This window comes from Cibotium barometz, chromosome 47, assembly GCF_041138505.1.
Source record: "Cibotium barometz isolate CiBa-2024 chromosome 47, ASM4113850v1, whole genome shotgun sequence".
Taxonomy (NCBI): domain Eukaryota; kingdom Viridiplantae; phylum Streptophyta; class Polypodiopsida; order Cyatheales; family Cibotiaceae; genus Cibotium; species Cibotium barometz.
Window position 1 is genome coordinate 23,140,985 of NC_141092.1, and position 15,435 is coordinate 23,156,419.

Consider the following 15,435-nt stretch of genomic DNA (forward strand, 5'->3'; position numbering starts at 1 on the left):
TCTTATTATCAAGCTCAAGGAAAACTGATATGGGAAAAATATCTTTTGGTTGGCATGGTGGGTTCATAATCCTCATGTCATAGGATCGGACCCGGAAAAGGAGAGCTAAGTATACTTTGAGTTTACAAAGTTGGTGCTTTTGCTACTTATTATGAAGTGCTTTTGATGTTCACGAACCCTTGTATGCCTGTACAAGGAAATTAGTGTGTTGCTGTTTGCCTTGAGGTGGTTTTAGGGAAACATTGTTTATGGCTCCCTTCATTGGGATGGATTATGTTTCTATTTGGGATGCATTGGACTTATGCGACTAATGGATCGAGGATTTCTATTGGCAGCTGAAATGCCTTTAAACTATTGGTGGCCGAAATTCCTGTAAACTATGTGTAGCAAAAATGTTTATGGAGCACCAAGATATTTATGTGTGTGAGTGATTCTTACCTCATGTTACACACTTGAGCCCACCACTTCTCCAAGGCGTGGTCAAAGTACCAACATGGAGTGCAAGTGGTAAGACTAGACATGACACCTGGTTGGCAGGGGGCTTATGTTTATGCCAAGGGTCATGTGGACTGACACCTTGTTGGTAGGAGACTATGACTATGCCAAGTGTCAGTAGATTGGAATCTATTATGCTGGGGACTTGATGTCTGCGCTCGGATCTTCTGGACGTTCTATATCCGCGTGCGCAATCAATCAGTCTTCTATTTATCGGCATGGTCTTCTCATGTGTAAGCATAGAAGCCAGTGGAGAGTAGCATGCGTTTGACGTGACATTGGGGATTGGGGAACGAGTAACTGCTTCTTGGAGTAAGGATAGAGAGACATGCTTATGATATCTCGACTTCCAAAGCATTTTCAGCTTGTACATATCCAAGAGGAAGTAGCTGAAAAGGACTCCTGAAGGTTGGGTAGCAGTGTAGCACTCATTTGTCGGCTGTTGCAAGAGTTAGAGAAATAGGAAACCATGCCAAAAAGTATGTGTATGGACTGGTTATGCTGAAAATTGCTCCTTTTTTTCCTCATGAAGTAGATGCCTCTTTTCCTCTAAGGGACAGAGAGGATAAGCTTTTCCAAATGGATAGTAGGTGGCCAATGGGCCACCTCAACAGGAGCCACACCTCTCCTGTAAGTGGAGAGGGTGCCCAATAAATTGTCCACACTCTTTTACTCAGAAGTGTGCTTGATTTATGAGAGTTTGGCTGGCTGATCTAATAAGTGCCGAAACTCACTTATAACTTGTCCACCCAGTCTTTAATGAAGTGTGGATGTCCAAACTCACTTCTAATTTCTCCGGCTGCACTTTAATAAAGTGTGGACCTGCAAAGCAACACAATGAGCTAAAATACAAGTAAGCTTAAACAAAGTTTAGGGTCACACATACCACCTGTCTACAGTCCAGCAGCATGGACAGAATAGAGATTCACATGCACGGTTCATGAGAGAGCATCCCTTGCCCGTAAACTAGACACAGATCTTGCAGGCAGTAAAACATTTCATGGGAAAATAGTTCTAGGCATGCAAGTATGCCATGCATAAGAACAATCTCCCTTTCATTTAGCTTGTAGTAGGCGGTCATTCCGAGCGTAGATATTACATCCCGAGGCCAACTGGAATACCGTTATTTGGACATGGGCATGGACCAAAATCCCTACCCTCATATCTAGCCTACTGGCCCCTAGTGTAGACATTAGTCCCCCACCATGACGTGCTAGTCTACATGACACTTGGTGTAGACATAAGTCCCTTGCCACGAGGTGTCTTATCCACACTATGGAGCCCGTCCATAGGTCCTGAAGCATAGGGAATGACCAACTTTGGATTTTTGAGATTGTGTTGTCTCGCCCACTTGTTGGGACATGATTATATCTTGGATACATGGCTTGAAGCTTAAAGTTGCGGATAACTTTTAAGAAGTTGTGGAGGATGTCACCTGCCTGGACATTTTCCAGTATGAGAGGGGTTTGGTGGACTCGAGGACATCTAAATAGTTGGAAAGTACAACCTTTGGGAATGAGTGATTATCGTGGAATACAAAGCATCAGGCTCTTAAAATCAAGGGGGTTACTATTTTTGGACAACCTTGACGGAAATTTTGTTCATGTCATTCCATCTGTAAGGGAAGGAAATGGGGGGACATGTCAAAGCACATTTGGCAGAAGGTCTACTAGTTGGGATATGTTTAGAGGTGAAGTTTATGGGGAGAACCATCTCTTGAATTGGGACAAGTGGCCTCACACTTGTTACCTGAACTCTCTACTTGTTACCTGAACTCTCCACTTGTCAGTGTAGCCTTCACTTTCCATTTTTACTCATGGGAGTCCCAAATCTATAAACTAGAGTCCATTGTCTTCATTTTGAGGAGGCTCTCTCTTCCTGTAGGCTTTGGTCTACCGTGTTGTCTACTCGCCTTCTTGTCAACATCACTCTATGGAGAGCCTACACTACTTCACTCCCCTCTACAAAAGCCATTGTACCTGCTGTACTAGCCCCTATACCGGCTGTACCGACTCCACCAATCCATGTATCTACTGTACTAGCCGCTATATCCATGTACTAATCATTGTACCTATTGTACTAGTTGCTATATCCATGTACCAATCATTGTATCTACTGAACCGGTTGCTCCAACCCCTATATGTGGTGTACTAGCCATTGTACATGATTTGCTGGTTGAAGTAAAGATTGTACTAGGTCTACCCACCCATATGGTTCTATTCTGGTAGGCATAGAGAGGTATTTATGGTGTTGAATATTTGCAGTTTTTCTCTAAGAATTGGAAGGCCTGGTCATTGGGGAAGATTAGTACCCTTGACAGGTATATTGGCTTCTGCATACATACTTTATATGTTCATGGATTCTTGCGCAAGAGATGGACAGCCCTATTGTACGTTCGTTTATGGTTATGTACATGGATAATCCGGTAAGAACTCCTAATATAGGTGAGCCCTTAAACCTTGTACAGATTTTAAACTCTCCTTGGAAATAAAATTATCCAAAGAGGGGAGGGATTTGCCCATTCTGGCCCTAGAGTCGGCCAATTGTGCAAAGTTTATATTTTTCATCATCAACTGAATAAGGATGAATGGGTACGGTCATGTTTAAATGTTCAGTAAGCATTTGATGGTATGTCCCCGAGAAAGAACCGTCCAATAGAGTAAGTTCCAACTTTCGAGTTACTTCGAGCTGGATTTATCCGGCCTTCATCCCGCCCTTTGCTGCACCTATCTTGTTTGTGTTGAAGAAAGACAAGTCCGCATGATTATGTGTGGAGTAAGGGCTCTTAACAAGCTCACAGTGAAGAACAAGCTCCCAATGCCTAGGATTGATTATATCCTTGAGCAACTCAACAGCGCAAAGTTCTTTTCTAAGATAGACGTGAGGAGTGGCTATCATCAGGTTTGGATCTTTACGGTTGTCATCCTAAAAACAGCCTTCAAGACTGAATGTGGCCAGTACGAGTTTGTTGTGCACTAGTGACGTTTAACAAGATGATGTCTTGGGTATTTGTGGAGCTCATAGGAAAGTGTGTTCATCTTTTTAGATGATATACCCATCTTTTTTGCTATTGCTGAGCAGCATGAATGCAAAAAGTCTTGCAACTTTTGCAAGACAATGCGTTCTACATCAATGCAAGAAAGAGGGAATTTGGAGTAGAAGAAAGTCATTATTTGCGATATGTTGTGTAGACGGGATTAGCCTCGATCGTGAAAAGACAAGGGCAGTTCTCGAATAGGATGTTTCCAAAAATTCTCAAGAGATCCTCTCTTTTGTAGGTCTCTGCCAAGCATACAGTTCCCATATGGACAAGTTTTCTAACCTTGCAGCACCTCTTACAGATCTGTTTAAGGGTGTGAAGACGTGTCGATAGAAGGTCTTTTTCACGGGAAAAGAACTCCATGCATTTCATATAATGAAGAAAGTTGCATCTGAGTCTCCGGTTCTCAAATTGCCCTCATGGGATGATCCTTTTGGCGTGATTATCGATGCCAGCAATTTAGCCATAGGAGTTGTCCTCCACCAGGGTGGGCATCCAGTGGCTTATAATAGCTGGAAATTAAATGGTGCAAAAAAGGAATTGTCCTCCACCAGGAAGGATGTCTAGTGGCTTATTATAGCCTGAATTTAAATGATGCAAAAAAGAATTATTTTGTGTATGACAAAGAGTTATTGGGGGTGATGATATCTCTTAAGCATTGGAAACATTGACTTTACGGGAGAGATTTCATAGTTAAGATAGATCATTAGGCACGTAAATGGTTGCAGACCATGCCTAGTGCCCAATGGAGTGACACTGCCTGGTGGTGTTGTTGAATTTGAGGAGTAGTGCACAGGCAATTGTGGTGTCCTTACGTGCTCTCCATGCATCCCTACATGGTGTGACCTAGGGAAAGAAAGAAAGAAAGAAAGTTATATTAAACGTCTTCAAATGACCATAAGGTCTACGAGACATAAGGGATTACAAGATCATGTGTTACAAAAAACTGGTAAACAGATGAAAAAGACAAAATAATGCTGCCTATCTAAAGCCCCAAGGCTTTGGGCCTTGGGTCATGTGTACATCATGTAGCTGGTTGTCCATGCCATCCACATCTACATCTAGGATTCATTGCTAGGAAGGGGTGGCTCCAATACCACTCAAGTATGTCCCAAACCTGGACCTGTTGTGTGGAGAGTTTGCACCTGGGCGGGCATGGACGTTGGGCTTGTTGGATCTGTCATGCTCTCTCAATGGTGATCCCTCGTTGATGGGTGTTTTGGGTAAGGCAATGGCGGGTCTGCTTGAGTTGGGGCTCCTCCTGCTCATGGGTATGTCTGGTGACCTTGGGGATTGTTGTCTGGAAAAAAAACAGTGTGAGGGCTCTCTATCATGTTTTCTGCCCTCGTTTCTGTGCCCTGAACAGTCTATCTCTGTGGGAACGCATCTCGACTAGAAATAGGCGTAGGCAATGCTGATCCTCGTAATCCATCACCCTAGAGAGGGGGCCAAATCCCTCCCTGAATAGGCAATGGCATCAGCTCCAAATCTCATAGTATATTGGGCATTTGCAGATATAGTGCTCCTCTGTCTCTACCTTCCTAGTGGAACACATCTGACAAATCCTCTGCTCCTTCTGCATGCCCTCATATGTCCCTATCTTTATACTCAACGAGTGTGATGAGACTTGGATCTGTCTAATGGCCATCCTCATGGCATGCGACATGTGTCTTTGTAGGTAGCGTGTGTCCCCATTTGGTCCCTTCACCATCACCATTTGGTCCCTTCACCAGTCTTGATCAGTGTTTCACACACTGAACAGAGCCAAGGTGAGAATGGGGATTTTCCACAGAAGAAAGCTGAAGCATTTGCTGGCAAAGTTTGGCTTGAAAGATGGCTACAGAGCATGAGCAGCATGGGATTTTAATCATTAAAGTGACTTATAAGGTTTATAAGTGAGTGTGTTCACATATTATTAAAATCTGGCTGGGCTTATTATTATTTTTGGGCATGGATCACTGGATAGAAAGAGGTGCCTAGCACAAACGTGGGCAACAAGCTGGGAAAAAGTATAAAGTGGATATCCTGCAGGCCTAGTCGCTATCTCTAGGCCCTATATAAGCATGTCAAACGAGCTCATACAGACATCTCTCGGCCCATTTGCATACATACATGGTGTACCAGCTGTTTGCTGTAGCCTAGAGCCATTAACGCAAAGGAGAGAAGGTCTACTGCTGTTCCATCCATGCCCAACAGCAAGCACATATTGCTAGCTTGGTGGAAAGCACAAGACATACAGTGCCGTGCCATGTGATTCAAGCTGCCGCACGTGGCCAATTCAATGCTTGCTCACCTTGCCCCTGTTGGGCATATTCTGCGATTAGTGCACTCCATCAGAGAACATGGCGGAAATCAGTAAATGCAGGTCTACTCCACCGTTGGGAGGAAAAAAGCAGCATCTTGGGGGCTGTCCACCTGTGTGCATAGGCGGGTCAGTACACCAGCTCCAGCCCCAGGCAGATGTGAGTCCTCTTGGTCATTTTAACATCAGAGATTGCCCTACAGTTTGTCGATTGCATTCATACAGCAGTACCAGCAAATACTCCGCAAGGTGGGGGCCCTTCTGAGGGTTATTGGGACCCAACCTTGTGTACTTCTTTCTCTCTCTCACGGACATTATGTATACATCATTTTGGTCTCATAGACCCTTTGGGTCTTTTGAAGACGTTAATATAACTTTCTTTCTTTCTTTCTTTCTCTCTACACCATCTATCTCTTGCATAATGATTAGCGTTTGTCAACCGATCGACCACTTGCATTAAGCTTTCGCATGTAACATGATGAATACTGAACCATAGAAAAGAGAAACTGTACACAACTAGCTACATAAGTTAGAGTATTTATGTGATGCCACATGATGAGAATATGTGTCATACAGTAATACCATCCTCCTCTAGAATAGAACGCAAAATAGCCAGAGCATCTCCCCTGTGTGATGGAAGCTGGCCATGTCGTCAAAGGAAATCTTGGATCTGCAACCGTTGGGTGGAGGGATGAGGGCTTGAGGATGTGGGGCGTTTGGCTATAATGCGGACGTGTGGTCACATAATGATACCATCCTCTTCTAGAATTTCCTGTAGAGCCGCAACAATGTTAGGGGTTTGGGGTTGAACCTCTCTGGGGTCTGAGGAGGTCGTGATGTGTACCTGGCGACTAGGTGGTCCCTTTGAGGTTCTGGAGTGTTTTGCTCTTAGTACAAGTGGAGCTGCTCTCTGGTACTGCACAAGTGCTAGAGGTCGAGAGGGCTGGACCGAGCCTAATCTGTTGGATATGAGGTTGCAGGACACGAAAAGCAAGTGTGCCTGTTAAGAAAGGCTCTTTATGGTTTGGAACAAGCTCCGAGGGCTTGATATTTGAAGATACATGCGTGTTTGAGCAGCCAAGGGTTTCCAAACAGTCCAACTGAGGGCACTCTCTACATTTGGAAGGAAAAAATCAGATTTGGTCATCAAATTGCTTTATGTAGATGACATAATGTTGACAGAGAATAATGTAGATAAAATTTTTGGCAGTGAAAGCTGAATTGGGGACAAGTGTTGAGATGTCAAATCTTGGTCTTTTGCATTATTGGACGTAGAGTTTGTGCACAGAGAGAGAGAGAGAGAGGGAGAGAGAGAGAGAGAGAGATGAAAATGAAATGATATATTAACGTCTCTAAGAGGCCACAGTGGCCTATGAGACCAAAACTGAGAGTACATCTAAAGTTGGTGTCTCATCAAAGAGCCAAGGAGTCAAGGGGGACTAGTCCATGTCCTCTCTGTGTCCACTCTGATGATATCCATCTTGATCACGCGGTTTTGCTCTGAGCGGGTGAGATGCAAAAACGGACAATTGAGATTGTACTGAAAGGGTGGTAGTGCCTCTTTCTGCAAACCATGTAGGTCAAACCATGATCTCATCTGAGCGTACCAACAATGAGTATCTCCATCCTCTGCCAAGTGTATGGATGAGGGCAATGCCAATCGGGAGTACCTCTGCTGAGGGAGCTCCCATAGCCACTGTAAAAAGGTAACTGATTGGAATCATAGTAACATGGGACGGGGAACGGGGACGGGGACGGGGATTCCTGGGAACTGGGACAAGGAACGGGGGACGGCATACAAAATATGCAATTTTAAGTAAGCACTCATTTAAGAAACTTAACAATACTAAAACAAAGTCACTTTACACTTCCAAAGCATCAATATTAAGTCATACTAGCAAAAAAATGGGTGTTACAAAAAAGGAGATTGGGCACCGAGGACCTAGTCGCCAAAGGCTAAAGCAAAAGACAAGGGCAAAGGCCAGGCCCTAACCACGTAAGTGGCATACAAAATAGAGACTATCACTAGAGTAGTACATACGTTAAAAAGCCTCAACGGGCATGTGAAGTGCTGGCCTCACGATCATGGGTCCCTGCAATGCGTGCAGGCTCTATAGAGATGTCCTCCACTTGCTCCTCCAACTCCTTATCATCTTGAGATATCTCCCACTCGGTAAATGCATCAGCCTTTGCAGCTGCACTCTTGCAAAGTATTCATAAGTTTGCACTCACAAAGACTAGATCATTTGCTCGTTCCACCCCAAGACGGTTCCTCTTCTTCGATGCAATGTGACTGTATGAGCTCCAAAGTTGCTCTAGGCAAGAGGAACTCGCTGCCTGGCTGAGAATGCGTATGGCTAGATGCTGAAGCTTAGGTCGATCCGAACCAAAATCTTTCCACCACAAAGCAGCCCCAACTTTGAAGTGATCATCCTGTGCATCCATGTCTCCATTAGAGCCCTGAAAGCTCCTATACCTAGACAACTGGTCACGGATCTTCCGCCTAACATTTGGGTCAGGCACAAGTCGAGTCAAGATAAGTCTCCATAGCTTGCTCACCTCTGCGCCACTTTCTTGCCCTTTACCTTGAAACTCAGGGTCGACCACATAGGCTGCTGCATGCAAAGGAGAGGAGTAGGAGTTCCACCTACGCACACATAGGGCACGGATCTCCTCGTACCTGTCCTCGTCTGGCTCCAAATCCCTCAGCTTCTCTATCATGCTATCCATAGCCTCATATACCTTGCCGATGCATGGCTTCATACCATCCACAAGCCTCATCAAGTGGACAATAGGTTGAACCATAGCATCAATGCACTTCACTTTTTCCCAAAAATCAGGGCTCTCTGCTTTTTCCTTGCATAGAGCTCCTGTCTCAGTGGAAGCCAATGGTGAAGAAGTGAACTCGTCACTAATGAACAGTTTGCACCACTACACTTTTTCAATGAAAATCGGTGGAGCATCAAGAAGTTGTAGGCAAACCTCGTATCTGAGTATTTGAGGAGCTGACGGCTAGATTTTTTGGAGAATTCATGGTGTAGGAACTGATGGATTGTGACAAATGTCACTATTTGGCTGCCCACTTGGATGATAGGCCGGATCCATGGCAAGTCCCCAATATCCTTCAAGAGATTATTTAAGCAATGTGCCATGCAAAATGACACGGTGATGTTGGGGTACATGCTCTCAATGATCGCTCCGGTTGCCCTGTTTGAAGCCTCTCCATCAGCAACAAAGCCCACAACTAGGTCTGGGCCAATGATCTCTATGCCACTAGCCCACTCTGCTGCTAGCACATCAGCACTCTTCCCGGTCCCAAAAGCATCATGTGAGGCGATGAAGTACATCTCACCGCGGGAATATGCGACAAGGCCATGGATGGACCTCTTCCGCGTATCACTCCATCCATCGGCTATCAGGGACACTCCATTCCTTGCTCATTGTCGCTTCGTGTTTTTTGTTGCTTGCTTCACAAGCCTCTTCTCCTTCTCTAGCAATGTGGTGCGCAAGGACTCCGATGATGGGGGCATATAGTTTGGACCATACTCCCCTATCTTCTTCACCATGACCTTGAAGTAGTCCGATCTATATCCACAAAAAATGAATAATTTAATAACCGATCAACTTCAAAGTTCAAAGTTCAAGTAACTTGTAAGAGGAACATTGTAAAATGATAGATCTTAAGCTAGACATCTTAATTCTTGATTACCTGGCAGCATGGAAAGCAATGTGGTCATGAAAGAAGAAGCGGGCTATGGCCATATCCACCTCTTCCTTCTTGGGGTCCCAACTACCCTCAAGAGTACTTTGCCGGCGTGAGTGTGTGGATGTGGCGGCATGGAGAAGGATGGTGTTGGGGCCCGTTCTTGTGGGGCGGGTGATGCGCCCGCGGGTGCCGATGAAGTGGATGCAGATGTGGATGCCGAACCTTGGGATGGCCTCACTAGTGTTGCGGGATCCACGGCCACATGCGGCACTCTCCTCCTTGAAAGCAAGGCCTCATATGCGGCAACACGTTCAAGAAGCCTCCTTCTCGTCTTTGGTGTGACCTGATCACAAAATCGGACCTCATGACCGGGCTCATGCAAGAGGTGAGCTCTCACTTTATCTGCCCCACCCGTTCGCCTATATGGACATAGCTTGCAGGACCATGGGCGAGAGCCTCCTCCACTTCCGGGATGATCGGAGTTGACCTCTTCCCACCAAGACCAACCTTCGGTCCTCCTTCCTCTATTCGTATTGGCGCTGCCGGAACGAGGTGCGGGGGATGGTCGCGATGAAGATGCCATGGAGGCAAGTGCCAAGGAGGCTTGAGCAATGGAGGTGAGTGTAGGAGAGAGATGTAGGAGAGGCTAAAGCAAGAGGAGGTGAGACCGTGAGTGTAGGAGAGGCTTGAGCAATGGAGCTGAGAGTAGGAGAGAGATGTAGGAGAGGCTTGCCAATGGAGAGGCTAGAGCAAGAGGTGTAGAAGAGCAACAAGACTACAAGTGACAACTTGAAATTACAACTTACCCAAGGTCCCAATGCCACATGAGCCTTGGCCCTTGAGGCTTGAGGAGAGCTACAGTCTTGCCGGGCTGCCCAATGCCCACTTGAGTCTCGAGCCTTGAAAGTTGAGGAGTGTTGAGCCAATGAGCTTTCCACTTGAGCCTTGAAAGTTGAGGAGCGTTGAGGCTTGAGCTTGAGCCTTGCTTGAGCCTTGAGGAGTGTTGCAAGTGCCAAGAGGCAAGAGCTAAGAGGCTAGAGCAAGTGCCAAGGAGGCCCGAGGTGAGTCTTGAAGACTTGAAGACTTGAAAGTTTCCTATAGCATGTGCCAATGGGGGCTCTTCTTATAGCCATGGGCCAAGTGGGGAGGGCTGCTCAACGGCTACAGGGCGCCCAATGACAGACTGGTCAACGTGGCGCAACGGTCAGCTGACCATCCCGTCCCATTCCGTCCCACACGAATCGCCGTCCCGCCGTCCCGGAATCGCCGTCCCCTTGTTACAGCGTGGGCTCACACGTCCCCTGGCCGTCCCTTGTCCGTTTTCGTTCCCGCACGTTATGGGACGGCGTTTCCCCCGTCCCAGGGGTTCGTCCCCCACGTCCCCTGTGACTATGCTTGGAATAGGGCCTTGGTTACTACTGGTGGGGAACCCAGCTCAACCCGAACAATCTCATGTGGTACTGATGATTTTCTCCGAATCATGTGGGCAATCATCATAATCAGTGGTCTCTCCATTTGCCTCCATCCCTCATCTGTCCTTTTCTGAGGTCTGTGATGTATATTGGGCCCCCGAATTGGAGCTCCGTATAGGAGGGTCGGTGTGACAAGCGTATCAAATAGCCACAATTTGGTGCGTGGCTCCTGAAACTGTATGTGTGCACACTGCCTCTCAAGTGCCCCCAAGGCTGCATGCCTCGAGCTAATCTAGCTGCTACTGCCTCCTTCAGGGAGAAACGCGGTCCTGTGAAAGTAACTCCGAAGTAGACATATGACCTGACGTACTCTACCGGCACCCCTCGGAAAGTGAACTGAGGCTCTGATCTCGCCACCCATGCCTGTGTGGTGTTAAACACCATAACCTTGGCTTTCTCAAGGTTCACTGTCAGATTTCTATCCGCATAGAAAGCCTATAATGCATCCAGGTGTCTCTGTAATCCTTGTGGAGAGTCTGAGATTAGAACAATATCATCAGCATATAACAAGATGGGTATCAACACCCCTGCCAGGCATGCCCTTGTGCCTCCCAATGTGTCTACATAATCAAAGACCGCATCAATGTACAGTCCAAAGAGGGTGGGTGATAGCGGGCATCCCTATCGTGCTGGTCACCCTATCAGGTAGTCCGCCTGGAGCTCGGACTCTGCCTGTCATCACAGACTCATACAAAGCATATATCCCCCACTGCATATCCTCGGGTACTTTAATGTCATGCAATCTATGCATAAGCCTGGCACGTGGTACGATATCGAAGGCTTTGCGGAAGTCCACAAAGCAGCAATATATCCTTCTCTTCTGTGCCGTGCCCTCTTCAATAACTGCCCGAAGTGTCAGTATGTGATCCAAGGTAGTAAATCCTCTCCTGAAGCCAGCCTGTCCATGTGCTCGATGACCATGCCTCTCTGCCCATCGGCTTAGCTCCGACTCCAATACAGAGCCATATAATTTGGCCAAGTAATGACCAATCATGATCGTCCTATAGTTGCCTGGTACCATGGGGTCCTCACTCTTAAAGAGTGGTACAATGATATGCTCTGTCCAGCTTGTCGGGAAACCCTCACAAATGGCACGATTAAACACATGTACGATGAGCGGAGCCAAAGTGTCTCGTGCATATGAGAAATGCTCTCCAACTAGCCCTTCATGATCTTGTGCCTTTCCATTCTGTAACCTGTCTATCGCATCTATCACCATCCGCATAGTAAAGAAGGTGCTTTGCCTTGTACCATGGGGTCCCCACTCTTAAAGAGTGGTACAATGATATGCTCTGTCCAGCTTGTCGGGAAACCCTCACTAATGGCACGATTAAACACATGTACGATGAGCGGAGCCAAAGTGTCTCGTGCATATGAGAAGTGCTCTCCAACTAGCCCTTCATGATCCTGTGCCTTTCGATTCTGTAACCTGTCTATCGCATCTATCACCATCCGCATAGTAAAGAAGGTGCTGCTAGGCGGTCTAGCTCCCAGTGGAGGGGGGGTGGGGGGCTGTCTTGGTGCATCATATAGCTCTCTAGCATAAGTATGCCATGCCCGAGATGCAGTAATCGGAGTATATCAATGGATGGGTTCCCATGCACTGAACATTGTAAAGTTGTGAAGAGAGTCTTTAGGTACCTCCAGGGCACACAGACACAGCCGAGATTACATTCATTTGTATAGAATGTAGTGGTGATTATGATACAGGGCAATCCACAGCGGAAACTGTTTTTTGTTGGGTAACTCCGTGATTTCTTGGCCATTGCAAGAAACAACCCATTGTGGCCACATTTGCATGTGAACTTGATAACAAACCAGTGTTCACAGCCATGATAAGAGTGCATATGGCCAAGGAGGTTGTCAGCAGGCATGAAAAATGCACAATGTTAAGCAACTCCTATTCTCACAGATAGTTAGGGCTATTGCCGTTGCAAAAATCTTGGTTTTTCATGCATGGACAAAGCACATTGAGGTTCATTATCATTATGTAAGAGAGAGACTTCATGCATGCGGCATTAATTCTGGTTTATTATCCAACTCAAGACAACGTGGCATACATCTTCACAAAGGGGCTTCCCAAAGATAATTGGAGGATTTTCGCAAAGCTTCAAGCTTGATAGAATTTATGATTTGATACAACTTCGGACATCCATAATTCTTTTTATAGGGGGGATTGTGACAAATGTGATATTGGAAATGTATATTAGGCATTCGTATTAGTTTGGTGACATTTCCCCTAGCAATAAGTGTCACATATAGACTATGGTTTATAGTTTATAACATCCGTGATATCTTTTAATCTTGGTGCATTATACACATATAGGCCCTTTCTATTATGTAACTTTTTCTCTTTTCTTATAAAGATATAGTCGTGGGTTTTGTGTGGTTGACCTGTACGGGTGCTTCTGTCATTCTCTACCCGCACATTCTGTCCCTCTTAGGTAACCTAATCCAACACCCCCTACCTTGACCTCTCACGGAAGGAGGTCAACCGGATCATCCAATCAGATCTATTGAGACTACACATACATTGTGTCACCGAAGCATCAAAATACAGGTTGCTGATATGCAAAAAATGCAACGTGTAAAACCTTGAGAAAATCTGAAAATAAACAAAAGAGAGAGTAGAGAGACAAGACACCACACTAGGGGTTGAGAAAATCTGAAAATAAACAAAAGAGAGAGTAGAGAGACAAGACACCACACTAGGGGTTGGAACCGCCCCCCCTCCCCTTCTGAGTTATGTTAGATAAATCCCCTCGGAGGAGTCTTGAGTACAAGTTCTTAGAGCTAGAGAGCTCTCTTGTCTTTTTACATGTCTCAACAATGAGAGAATAGCTGAATTCATAGTTTTTCCCCAAAAGCACTTCAGAAAAGCGTTTTAAAACTCACTTGTAGTCCAAAAAGCATCTTTTTAATGATAAAAGCTCTTCTCTTTTAAGCGTTTAATCTTTTGCTTTCCAAAAGCTAGTTGCATCATTCCAAGCTTGTAAGGTGGCCTTGTGTTGCTATCTTGCCATGTGTCCGTGCGACGTCACCATCGCGTGTCATACTGGGAGCGCAAGGAGAGATGCGAGAGAGAGAGAGAGAGAGAGAGAGAGAGAGAGAGAGAGAGAGAGAGCATATATTAGGCATCTAGTATATTGTATTGATTCTTGTCAGGTATAGTGAAAATATATTGTATCTATGTGAAAATAAATTGATAAATTGACAATAGTGTGGCATGTGAATTAATGTTTGTTTGGATCTGTTAAACTCCTAACTTGTGGAATATGGATTTGTGTAGGCTGCGAGAGAAACAGGAGTGTTACAGGAAGCCAAGTCCAAGTTAGAAAAGCGATGTGAAGAGCTTACATGGCGTCTACAATTGGAAAAACGTTTACGGGTAAACCATGGCGAATCAAATAACATAGTTCTTACTCTCAATACTTGGCTGACTGAAGGCTTGCAGAATGTCTAGCAGTGAGAAAAGAGTACTAAACTAGATACATTTGCTTGGGTTAGTGTAACTGTGAGCTTCTGTGCAACTGGTAGTGGTACACTGTTTTTCCTATGAATACCTTCACCATTTTATAGTAAGGATATCTGTAACCAATTTGAGATCAAGGGCCGTGCACAGTTTTTAGGAGAAATGCTCTGTGCACAGTCGCAACAGCATCCTTATTTTTGGTAAAGTATTTACAACCACAGCCTAGAGCCCACCATTTATTCAGCGCGTCACTCCGAGTCGTAGGGTGTGGGGATCGAACCCATGACCTCGGTATTGGGACTTCGACCTCCTAACCATTCTGCTACACATCAGGGAGGACGGTAGAGTGGTATTTTCCCATTGAGCTAAATATGAAAATCAGTCCTTCGATGAAACGAATTGCTCTAGGGTGACTGGTTCTAGTCTCCGAAAGCTTCTCGTGTCTGTAATGGTAACCAGGTTGAGTTTGGTCTCAAAGAAGACTGTGTCTCTAATGGTGCCACTTTCCAAGGCTTTGTTTGTGGCTCCTCTCTGCCTGTCTTTGTGAAAAGCATCTCCTCTCTTGGGAGATTGCACTTAGAAATTCCTACCAAATTGGAGGCAATGCTCATGAGGGTGGATTGTTCTTTTTGCTACATTCAATTGCTTGGTAAGATGAGGAGGCAGTATGGTCTATAGATTATTGTGGCCTCCTCACACTGTCTACCTTGTCCAAGGTTGATAATGCAGATAAAGTGCCTCTTTATTCTGGAACAAATTTTGGTCAAAGATGGCATGTGTCGTTTTCTTTCAGTCTTAAAAGCGGCATCTGCTCTGGCTTGAATATGGTTCTCCGCTACAAAGGGACGGTTTACCATGGTGTTCTCATCCTCCCACTGAAGTAAGACAGGTTTATACTGAAGTGAGCAGAGAAAATTTCTTTCCATAACTCATTCATTAAGAATGATA

The 15,435-nt window shown here is 45.5% G+C and overlaps 1 protein-coding gene across 1 annotated transcript in view; it reads left to right on the forward strand.

Annotated features, from left to right (window-relative positions):
- LOC147611518 (myosin-11-like) overlaps positions 1–15,435 on the forward strand; it is a 151,537-nt gene that overhangs the window by 103,079 nt on the left and 33,023 nt on the right. Inside the window, exon 22 of the mRNA XM_086784912.1 lies at positions 14,305–14,403. Coding sequence (XP_086641038.1) covers positions 14,305–14,403 — 99 coding nt within the window. The remainder of the gene's footprint in view (positions 1–14,304; positions 14,404–15,435) is intronic.